At 43.6% G+C, this 12,399-nt stretch overlaps 1 protein-coding gene across 24 annotated transcripts in view; it reads right to left on the bottom strand.

Moving 5' to 3' along the window:
- KIF13A (kinesin family member 13A) overlaps positions 1-10,911 on the bottom strand; it is a 196,774-nt gene extending 185,863 nt beyond the window's left edge. For all 24 annotated transcript variants that reach the window (XR_006057373.2, XM_015102831.4, XM_015102832.4 and 21 more), the window contains exons 1-2: positions 10,720-10,911; positions 10,336-10,426 (exon numbers count right to left, since the gene is read on the bottom strand). Coding sequence is in view for 23 of the 24 variants with exons in the window: in XM_015102831.4 (XP_014958317.3) it covers positions 10,336-10,426; positions 10,720-10,774 (146 nt within the window). In the remaining variant the exon portion in view is untranslated. The remainder of the gene's footprint in view (positions 1-10,335; positions 10,427-10,719) is intronic.
- Positions 10,912-12,399: the final 1,488 nt, after the last annotated feature.

Genomic DNA, 12,399 nt, shown 5'->3' with positions numbered 1-12,399 from the left:
CTCTGCCACAATTCCAAGTAAAAACAAATAAAAAGAGGCATTTTGATGAAATACACCTGGCTTGAGAGGTTTTTAAAAAACCTCTAAATAGGAGGCTTAAAAAAAAAATGGGACAGTACTTAACTTTGTGAGGCTTCACTTTCACAATCACACATACCCTTGGCACAGGAAGACTAGTAAATTTCCATAAGTTGCCTTAATAGGGAAAACACTTAACTTAGTAAGGTAAATAAGGTAAAATAAGATCAGAACTGGGATTTCTTTGGAAGGAATGATGCTAAAGCTGAAATTGCATGCGAAGAGCTGACTCATTGGAAAAGACTCTGATGCTGGGAGGGATTGGGGGCAGGAGGAGAAGGGGACAACAGAGGATGAGATGGCTGGATGGCATCACTGACTCGATGGACATGAGTCTGAGTGAACTCCGGGAGTTGGTGATGGACAGGGAGGCCTGGTGTGCTGCGATTCATGGGGTCTCAAAGAGTCGGACACAACTGAGCGACTGAACTTAACTGAAGGCTTACTGTCTGAGGCTTTCAGATTTTAGTTTTGAGAACATTAATGGTTCTGAGAATGTACATACATAATCACAATCCATGGGCTTTAAAACCAAATTTACTAAACTAGATCAGTGTTTATCAACCTTGGCTACACATGAGACTCAACTGCCAACCAAGTGAGTTAGCCACCTCGGATATTTCACCCGCTCAAGCCCTCTGATGACTACACCCGCAGATTTCTAGTCTTCAGGATGAGACCCCTACACCGAGGAGCAGAGACAGTGATGTCTACTTTATCCAATTTCCTGACCCACAGAATTCAGGGGCATTAAGAAATAATGTTTTCAGACCACTAACTTTGGGGATGAATTGTAAACAATAATAGCAACTGGGACACCTGGCAAGTGTTTAAAAATCCCAATGCCAAAGGGGCACTTCCGCCCAATGAAGCCAGAAATGCTAGGGGTAGGAGTCAGGCATCAATTTTTAAAGCATGCCAGATGATTCTGATGTGCAACCAAGGTTTAGAACCATGTCCAGGCCTGTCCTGTCCAACACAGTAGCCACCTGCTGTTTAAACGAATGGGCTTCCCTGATGGCTCAGTAGTGAAGAATCCGCCTGCCAATGCAGGAGGCGCGTTCGATCACTGATCCAGGAAGATCCCACGTGCCCCAGAGCAACTGGGCCCCTGCGCCACAACTACTGAGTCTGCACTCTGGAGCCCAGGAGACACAAGTACTGAGCCCATAGGCTGCAAGTACCGAAGCCCACAAGCCCTGGAGCCCATGCTCTGCGAAAACAGGGTTTCTCACTGTGAGAAACCCATGCACTGCAACTGGAGACTGGCCCCTGCTTGCCGCAACTAGAGAAAGCCAGTGCAGTGAAGACCCAGTGCAGCCATAAATAAATAAATTCTAAAAGTAAAATAAATTGAATGAAAATGAAATAAAATTTAAAATTCCGTTCTTTGGTTGCACTAGCCACATATCAAGTCCTCAGTCATCATACATGACAAGCGATTACCACAGTGGACAGCAGATGTGTAGAATATTCCCACAATCACAGAAAATTCTAATGGACCAGCCCTGGTTTAGAGCAGTGATTCTCAAAGCTTGGTCCTGAGCTCAGAGCATCAGCATACCCTGGGGACTTGTTACAAGTGCAAGATCTCAGGCCGAGCTATGGCTCAGGACTTTTTGGAGTGAGGCTCTCCAAATGAGCCTAATGCACTCTCCTGTGTGAGAACCCCTGGGCTGTTACTGTCCACACAAAATCATTTTTTCCATGGCCTAGCTCATACCTCTTGATGAAAGTGAAAGGGGAGAGTGAAAAAGCTGGCTTAAAGCTCAACATTGAGAAAACGAAGATCACGGCATCTGGTCCCATCACTTCACGGCAAATAGATGGGGAAACAGTGTCAGACTTTTATTTTTGGGGGGCTCCAAAATCACTGCAGATGGTGACTGCAGCCATGAAATTAAAAGACGCTTACTCCTTGGAAGAAAAGTTATGACCAACCTAGATAGCATAATCAAAAGCAGAGACATTACTTTGCCGACTAAGGTCCGTCTAGTCAAGGCTATGGTTTTTCCTGTGGTCGTGTATGGATGTGAGAGCTGGACTGTGAAGAAGGCTGAGCGCCGAAGAATTGATGCTTTTGAACTGTGGTGTTGGAGAAGACTCTTGAGAGTCCCTTGGATGGCAAGGAGATCCAACCAGTCCATTCTGAAGGAGATCAACCCTGGGATTTCTTTGGAAGGAATGATGCTAAAGCTGAAACTCCAGTACTTTGGCCACCTGATGTGAAGAGTTGACTCATTGGAAAAGACCCTGATGCTGGGAGGGATTGGGGGCAGGAGGAGAAGGGGACGACAGAGGATGAGATGGCTGGATGGCATCATTGACTTGATGGACATGAGTCTGAGTGAACTCCGGGAGTTGGTGATGGACAAGGAGGCCTGGCATGCTGCGATTCATGGGGTTGCAAAGAGTCAGACACGACTGAGTGACTGAACTGAACTGAACTGAGCTCATACCTACCTATGAAAGCTATCAACTTTGAACTCCATGGTAATGTAAGGGAATGGTTCATGTTGTCATACAATTTCAGAGATGCATTTTTGTGTTGAATAAGTTCACTTGGGAAGAAACGCCTTGCAATTGGCAAAGGAGTCTTTAAAAAGTTCCAGTTATTTTTATGCTCTCAGTTATTTATAATTGTTAAGAGAAGCAACTTTCAGGTCCAGAAATACAGAAATATGGTTTTAAAGTGATGAAACTCAACAGACTACAGTACTCAACTATTAAAATTATAATTATGAAAACCATGTTGCATGACAAAATATAAATGGGACAAAAGCAAAACACAGCATTTTAACTACAAATATTTATATTTATGGACAAGGACAAAATGAAGGAAGAGGAAAAATAAGAATAATGGATTTGTTAGGTGTTTGGTTGAAAAACGACACTTTCCCCTGCCCCCGCTTTTAAATTTCTGCCATGCTTCTTATAAAACATTTTAGATTATCTAAGGAAGCAATCTTTTAAAAAGATACAATTGTGCTTTGATGTGAAAAGTTCACTTCAAGAACAATTTGGTAAAATAGTTCTAGTACTTTATTAGTGACTCACCGAACTGTTCATCTCATAGTAAAATGAAATCAACAGCAGAAACTAACACAGCACTGTAAAGCCATTACACTCCAGTGCAAAAAATAAAATCGGGGGGCTTCCCTGGTGGCTCAGCTGGTAAAACATCAAATCGAGACTGCATTCAAGCAAATGATGAGGCTTGGACTGTTTATCCTCCTAATTCTGAGGGTCTATGAGGGCCTATAAGAAAGAAAAAAAAAACAACTTTTTTTTTTAACCTTAGATCTTACAATCAAATAAACAAATTACTCATTTTTACAATAAAATTTTAGAGATATGAAAACTTGACATTTTTCCATGCTTAGTTTTCATATCATTGTTGGATGGTAAAACACCAAATAAACTAATTTCCAAGGAAGAATTTCTGATATTTTCTTCTTATATTTGCAAAGCTAAATTCCCAAAGATATAATATTTTGTAGAGTGATCTTGAAGAGATAGCTCTTGAATTCCATATAAATCAACTCTTGATTGTTTTCATGTCAATTTTAGTATACTTCCTTTACTGATAGCTCTGTTGTTAGTAAATTTCATTTTTGTTGTTAAGGTACAAAATTCTCTGAGTATTTCTATATATCTTGTTGGTTTCTCCACCATTCTGTTTCCTCTGCCAGTAATGTTCTCCAAAGTCCTTTAAATTCTAAATGCACAAACACCTTCTCTGTTCTAGCTCCAGGGAAGATTTGAGAAAGGGTAACTGTGGCTGAATAACTGAGAAACCTTGATGTCTTCAGAAAGCCTACTATTTGGGGAAGATGTTTTCTTATAAATGTTTTTTAAATATAAGTGCATAGCATATGTTTCAATTTTATTGAAAACTGGAAACATTTCAAGTTATCCACTTGTCTCTGATTAGATTTTGCCAGAAGAATCCAAGTGGTAGAATGATAAACTGGCTAGTTTGGTATCATTTTGAAAAATCTCCCCAGCCCAACACGTATATGTATTTTAAACTTAACAATAACCAAAAAACAAAAGAAAAGGGAAAAATTCAACTAACATTTTTGCAATAGTAATACAAAATTAGGATTTTCTAATTTTTTTCAACTTTTGTACTGATTACAACTAATTATCTTCATGAATGTTAGTAACTAAGAGTTGCATAAGGCAACTACCACCTTTAATTATAGCATTTATACGTGCTCTTAAGAAAAAACAATTTTATTTCTATTGTTGAAAGTTGAAAAGGGATTTGACAGAACATTTAATAATAATTTTTTTAAAAACAACAAAGAATTTACAAAAATGCTTTCTGTCCACTGGGCACTGTTGAATCTAGGCCCTGAGAATACAAAGATAAATCATATATACTCCTTGTGCTAGAGAAAGCCCCAAATCTATACATTTGAGAAAAGCCTTTAACATAAACACCAACACTAACAAAACTATGCACTTTAAAAAGAAGAAGAAAGAAAAGGCTACTATATAGAGAAAAATATCATTAGTGTCCTCAGAAAGACAGAAAATGCCACAACTAGAAAGTAAGCACAGGATGCTATTTTTTTTTAAGTCTAAAAGAGTTCTTGGAAATTAAAAACATGGTATCAGAGGAAAAAATTAACATAAAGTTTGGAAGATGAAGTGGATGAAATCTCCCAGAAGGCAGAACAAAAACAATAGATGAAAAGCAGAAAGGAAAAACAAAATAATCAGATGACCAGTTCAGGAAACCCCATGTCTAAATAAGTGCTCCAGAAAAGAATAAATAAAAAGAGAGCATTTGCTAATGAATTAATTCAATCAATTTTTTCAGCACTGAAGGATACAAGTTTCCAGGTCCAAAAGGCCCACCACTGTGATTTCACCAAAAAGGAGAAGAAAGAATATTCTATAGGATTCCAGAAAGGGAAAATCTAGGTCATGTCTTAAGGGCTGGAAATCCAAATAGCTTCAGACTTCTCAACAGAAAGACTGGAAGCAAGAAGACATTAAAGCAACCAACATCTTTAAAATAGAATTTGTCACCCATCCAAACTATTAACGAGGTAAGTGGGTGGAATGAAGATATTTTCATTTTTGAAATGAAAAACTTCACCTCCCAAAATTCTTTCTGGGGAAGCAACCAAAGGACATGCTCTACAAAACTGAGGCAGCAAAGAAAGAAAGAGAAACAGAAAAACAAGAAATTTCGCACAGAAAAGAGTCTGTAAAAGCAATTCTCAGAATGATGTGGCAGGAACCCCCAGGATGACAGCTACATCAGGCAGAGCCTTTATAAATTATAAAACTACTCCACACTTCAAAGTATTTACACTGATTTAAAATATTTATACATATGTATGTGTGCAGAACCCAACTTCTTACCCACTAAACTTGTATTTTTCAAATTCTAAACTTGTTACCCTTTAGCAGGTTTTGAAGTTAATTTGGTAAGTCACAACAAACGTTTCTAAAATGAATGAGAACAGAAAAGGGTAGAAAAATAACAGAGATATTGCACATAGTAAATTTTTTCCTGAATCTTTATATAGGTGCACACAACGGTGCATAATGTAAAATACATTTTTAACTGTGAACAAAATAATTTTAAGTCACTAATCTTTAGTACATTATAATTACTTTGAGGCTTGTCTTTTAAAGTGAGAGATGACCATCTATTCTAAAACAAAAATGGAAAACGTGGACATCTAATGAAAATATTCCATTATAACAGTTTTCAAAATACCACTGATATCATGCATGAAGAATGCTCACTCCTATATTAGTGAAATCTAAATATTCTGCTTTCTTACAATCAACTTTGTAATATTGAGCCAGAGAGAGGAGTAACAACACAGAAAACACAATAAAACTCAAAGTCCCTAGATAATGTAGAATATTACTGCTTCTTTGGTGATGGATCTTTTTCATTTGATATGATTTCAACTAATTTTTCAACTTTCACTCTACAGTTTTATTTGAGGAAAAGAAACCATCCTGGAAACCACTGTAATAGCAGGGGAAACCAGTCTGGGGGAATAAACAATCAAAAACTTGCAACGTATAATTCATAACCTGGAAACCATAGACACAGTCAAATCGACCAAGCTGTAGCTTTCTTCCACTGACCGACCTTCGTGTACCTTGTAAGTTACACTGCCCACCCTACAGTATGGAGAAACTGGGCAAGAAGTTAAAACTTTGATGTTCTTTTACTAAGAGCCTAAATTTATCCAATTTTTCTTTTAACTTAGCTAGGATATATCTGCACATGGCTTCAGTTGCTTACCCTACAATTTACTTACTTTCAGTTACTTACTTTAAAATGGTTTAAAACAATCAAGAACAAAAATTTCTGTACAAAGCAAGTTCCATTACATTCTTATGATAAAACTTCACTTCCTAAAAGCTACAAAGATCAGATTGATATATACATGGGTATATATATATATTTTATGGGCTTCCACAGTGGCTCAGCAGTAAAGAATCCACCTACAATGCAGGAGATGCATTAGATCCCTGGGTTGGGAAGATCCCCTGGAGGAGGGCATGCAACCCACTCCAGTATTTCTCACCAGGAAGATGGGGGACAGAGGAGCCTGGTGGGCTACGGTTCATGGGGTTGCAAAGAGTTGGACACGAATGAGCACAGATGAACATGTATATTTTTAAAACTGCAACTACCACCCATACTGGATTTTTTTAAGGAGTCAACATACTGTTATTAAAGGATAGAAAAGATATTTGTGGAAAAAAAATATATATATGTGTGTGTGTATTTGAAAATATGCATGGGAAATCAATAACTGAGGTCACCTTTTTTGTTTGGGGAGAGGTGAGAGGATATTAAGTGTAAGGATGACAGCAGGAATGAGAAGACTTTGCAATGGACACCTGGTTATACGTTGATTTTTAAACTATTATGTAGTTTGGCAAGTTAGGGGTTCTCATTCTGTCCTCCTTCCTGAATTGCCTGGCTTCTGCACCCTGCTTCACATTCTGCACGCACGCACACACAATCAGCCAGAAGTAATCTGTGGCAGGTATGCTTTCAGTTTCTTTGACAAAGGACTTTCTACTGATCTTGAAAAAGTGAACCTGCACTCTTAGCAACCCCCATGGCCAGCACAAATGCCACCTGTCTTTACAAGATGCCAAGACCCCGGGTCACGCCCACAGCCCCTCCTCAGCGTTCCCATCACAGTGCAAACCACCACCATGCAGACATTTGCTGAAGGTCTGCTATGTGCCAGGTGCTGTTTGGAGGTATGGAAGACAAAAGCCAGTAGGACAAGGTTCCTGCCTTCCCAGAGCTCACAACCAAAAGGAGGAAAGGAAGAAGAAACAGGCAATTTTCAAGTGATATGGTAAACATAATGGCAAAAGTATAATCTAAATAATTTACCACACTATATTTTAACTATTTTTACTTCTCTCTTCTCACATCTCTCAAAGGTGTAAGCCTCTGGCATAGGTTCTGGGTCCACAGCGGTCTTTGGATCCCCCGTGCTGAGCATGGTACCTGCATGATCTGAACTTCATAATGAACTTCATACATGTCTCCTGCATTGTAATGCAATGGTATGTTAAGAAACCCATTCATATAACTCTTAATGTTTCAGAATGGTTTATTAACTATCAACTATTAATCTAGACTTCTGTGGTACATTATAATCTTAGAATTTTAGGACCAAAACAAATATCTTTAACCTCAGAAGCCCTGTGACTCTTTTAGACCGTAACATGTAGCCTTGGCTTCGATTCCATAAAGGGGGAAATTATGAAAGCTAAGCCTGTTTCTTTTCCTGGAAACCAATGTACTCTTGCTTGTTTTTACTAGTAGGACTGAAAACTTGGACCTAGTAACTTAAAATTCCAACCACCATTAATACATTAGTAATTTCCTGCAATATTTGGAAAAACAGCTATTTCAATGATAAGGTTTACCAAGATTCATTTAAAAACTTCTTACACTTCAAGCCTTGGACTTCTAGGTAAGAAAAACACTAGTCTCACCTTGCTCTGAGCTTGAGTCCAAACAAATGAAAAAGAAATGAATTGCAAACATAACATGAAGCATTGTTGCAATTAATCAACCTAGAACCCAAGGGAGAAACTGTTTCTATTTTTAAATGTGCTGTTGCTTTAAGGGAAAATCCACTGGAGAAAGATGAAACCAAGCTGCATAATGAAAATCAAAATGCATTTGATGTCTCCATCCTTGCAAAGACAGTAATCCTAACGTGCAAGCAGTACTGCTGGGTTGAACCCTCCCAGTTTGTCTATAAACTGAATGACACGTACCTAGGCAAAACCCGCAGAAAGAGCCCATCCACCATTCAAATAATTCTGTCAGGAGGTCAGAACATGTTTCAGCACTATTCTTATAGCTCTGGATAACGGGCTATTCCAAGAAGCAAGCATATGGAGAAATCCCCAAATCATGCTACAAAATCATTACTTAAAAGATCCTGATTAGTAATGACGGTGGTGGCCCTCAAAATGATCAACTGATTATTTAGCCTTTCCAGCCAAGTGTCTGCAGTTATAAAGTCTATCCACATTCCACAAAATTAAATCCCTGCCTGTCCACAATGGACAAAGCTTTATAACATTAAATAGTAGCTAATAGTAACAATCCGTATGGTTAAGAGTGGCAAGAAGCAGGTGCCAAACCAGCAAGGAAAACAGAAGCCACAGAAACACAGGAGTTGACAATTCTACCTATTTCGTAGATTGCTTTGAAGAATCGGACCCAGCAGAATTTATTTCTTAAACATGAGAAAATATTCAGTTTGGGTGTGGGGGGGATGAGGGAAAGGTACTGGTGATCTAGGCAGCCAATGTAACCTGTAAATATCTTAATTTACTCAATGAGTTTACTTGCTATTAACATGAAATATACAACTATGTTGCTATAAATGGATCTAAAAATACTATAAATATTTAAAATGTATCTAAAAATATTATCCAAGGATACAACCATTACTGTTAAAAAGCATTTAACACATTTTAAATATAACAGCTATCTACCTTCACCACACCAGTCTGCTATAGGAAGCAGAATGTTTGCACAATAGATAAAAATTTCTAGCCTCAGCACAAAAAGCAAAAAATTCTCAAATTTACCTCCTGATAATTTCTTCCCCCAAATTTAGTAAACTATGCCTGGACACTGCATGATTATAGAATGAAGGCAGTTGCTTCCTTTAGCAATAAAGTAACAAACCCTACTTCAGAGCTGCTGTTCAGTGAGGAAAAAAAAACAAAAAAAAAGCTCCAAAGAGCAAAAATGTCACTAAATTGTATCACATCAATCAACAGGTAACAGGTTACTTTTGGAAACAAAAACTCACTCCAGAAGAGTTAATTTTTCAAATCTCCCTGGTTTCTCTTTCCTATTTTTCCAAGCTACTGCACTGCTATACTGAATGAATTTCAACCCTTTTCTTCTCAGGGGCTTACCAGAAAAATGCCAAATATTCAAATTATTTTAGGGCATTTTCCCATACTGTTGCGTGGAATAGAGCAGAATTAATAAGGATCCAACAGTTAGCACTTTTCAAATGCAAATATGTTGCCATCTAGTAAATGCAGCCCCTCTTAAACATCCCCCCAGTGTCTACACAGCTCCGGGACACTACTTTTGTCTTCCTGAAAATCAAAATTCGCGCATTACATTCAGACACTATCTCAACCTAGCACCAACAAAATAATAGATCTTAAACGGTCCAGGCCTGAGCCAGCATCGTATAAAACTGTTTTGCTTTACTGCGGTGGGGGTGGAGGGGGTATTCCTCCCACTCCCTATATTACACAAAGTTCCTTAACAAGTGTCTGCCAAATAAAGCCACCAGTGCAGGGGTGGAAAGAACCAGGGGCACCGGGTTCCACGGTGCCGGCCTTGGGAGGTCATTCCTCGCCTCAGGCCTCAGTTTTCTCATCTGTAAAATGTGGCCGTGGGACCATCATCTCGAGAGTCCCAGCAGGCCCTCTCGGGGTGTCTCGCCGCGGGCCGGGGACACAGGACTGGTCCCAGCTCCGGCCCGGGGTGTCCTGCCTCTAGATGGGAGGGGACAAGGGAGAGGGGGGCAGAGGGAGGAGAGAGAGGAACTTGGACTTGCAACAGCTTCAGACGGGAGCGTGCGACAAACTTGAAGCCGTCCTCCTAACAATAGGAAAGAGCACTCCCATTTTCCTGGCTCAAACTTGCAGGAGGCGGCGGGGCTGCACCCGCTCGCCCTCGGCACCCGCTTTTACCTTTCTCCCTGTTTGGTGTTAGAAGGAGGAGGGTGCAGGACCGTTTGATTCCCTTCCATCTCCACCACGCACTTGGTGTTGAGTTCCAGTTCTGAAAGCAAAAGGGGAGGAACAGTGTTGCAGAGCCGTGCATCCGCGCCCGCAGCCCGCCTCTGCGCGCCCGCGCGGCGCTCTCCCCCGGGAGGCGGCCCGAGCCGGGAGCCGGCGCACCGGGTCCCCGCGGCCGCGGCGGGCGCCGCCTCCTCCCCGGAGCTACCCCGGCCCCGGCTCGCCTCCAGCTCCCGCAGCCCCAGCCCCGCGGCCCCGCAGTTTTCCAAAGTTGCCTCCCACCCCCCCGCCCTCAGCCCCGATCGCAAAGCGCAGAGGAGCGGAAAGCTTGCTCACCTCGTCGGTTCAGGGGCCGGACCCGGACGGCAACTTTTACCTTGGTATCCGACATGTTGGCGGCGCCCGCTCGGCCCCCAGGCGGCCCCTTCACGCGCGCGCCCCGAGCGCGGCCGCCGCCGCTCCGCCGTGAGCTCCGCGAGGCAGCGCCGAGGCGCGCGGGCCATCCCGGGGGAGCGCGACGCGGGGCACGGCCGGGCCCGGGGAGGGGCGGGCGCGCGGGCGGGCGGGCGCGCGGGGCGGGGCGCGGCGGCCGCGGCGGGCGGGGAGGAGGCCGCGCCGCCCGGGCCCAGGCGCCGCTCTAGCCGCGCCGGCCCAGCCGAGCGCACAGCGCCGCCGCCCCTCGCGGCCGCCGCGGGCCGCGCCGCGCCGCCATCTTCCCCGCCTCGCGGCGCCGGGAGGCCCTGCCTGCCGGCACCCGGGGAGGGAGCGGGGGCCGGAGGGCGGCGCGCGGGGCTGGGCAGGGGAGAGGGGCGCAGCGATCCGGAGCGGGGCGCTCGCTTTTCCCCCGGGGCCCGGCCTGTCCCCCGCGGCCCCGGCGGGAACCCCACGGGCACCGCCTTGAACTCGAGTCACCTTCTGGGGCCAATGTCACCGCAGCCCCCGGGAGCCCCTGGGCGTGCCGGGTGGGCAGGCCTTACCCACCGGGTGAAATGCGCCTCCACCGGCCGGCCGCCCCCTCCGCCCGCCCCTCACCGCACCGCGCCCAGCGCGCAGCGGCGTTTTCCGATAGTGAACCGAGGCTGGAAGTCAATCCGTGCCTCCGCCACCAAATGAGCGTGTTTGCAAAGATTACTCTCGCTTCCTTTCCGGCCCTTGCGCTTCTCCGACGGGAGAGATGTCCAGTGTGGGCTGGGAGGGTCATTAACTGTTACATAAGAATTTAAGAGCCATGGATTTTGGTCGCGCGCTTGCCAAAGACCCACCTCGCTGCCAGGGCGGGACTAGGGGGGGATCTGATTTATTCTGTGCGGTTCAACAAGTGCTTCTTGGGCGTGCACTTCTAGGTGCCGGGCCTGTTGAAGCGTACACAGAGTCTATAATCCCGAGTTGAGATCAGGGGAAATCTTTCCAGGTCGCTTAAATGTAGAAATTCAATCTTTCATAGGGTTATTCGAAGTTGTCTTGGGGGCCAACTGTGTGCAAAGTATTGTGGAGGACACAAAAACGTGAATAGTCTTGCATCCAGTACTGCAGACGCACACTCTGTGGCGGGAAAAAATAGCACCGAGTCAGGTGTGACGCTGGACTGTTGGCAGATGCCCTGAGATGTTCAGTTCTGTCTCCAACAGGTGCCAAGTAGGGAGGGGCCTGACTCTCTCCCCACCCGACCCCCTATCCTCTGTCATATCATGAAAGCCTGGAATACCTAAGAAATTTCAACTTTATTCTAAAGGCAAGGGGAAACTGAATGGAGACTTTGGGTTTGGAGCCGGGGACCGACTCTAAGACTATCATCAAGATAAGAGGTGATGATGGCTAGAGCAAAGCCAGCGGTGGTAAAGACAGGAGTACTGTGGAGATAAGAGTGAAATAACTCAGCAGCACTGGGATGTGAGAATTGAGGGTCTGGGAGGATGCTGGTGCACGTGTGAGTGTGTGTGTCGCTCGGTCATGTCTCTTTGTGTACCTACGGACTGTAGCCCACGCACCAGGCTCCACTATCCATGGGATTCTCCA

Source organism: Ovis aries, chromosome 20 (assembly GCF_016772045.2).
Source record: "Ovis aries strain OAR_USU_Benz2616 breed Rambouillet chromosome 20, ARS-UI_Ramb_v3.0, whole genome shotgun sequence".
Classification (NCBI taxonomy): Eukaryota; Metazoa; Chordata; class Mammalia; order Artiodactyla; family Bovidae; genus Ovis; species Ovis aries.
The sequence above is the reverse complement of the archived record's forward strand: the minus strand, read 5'-3'. Positions and strand labels throughout refer to the sequence as shown.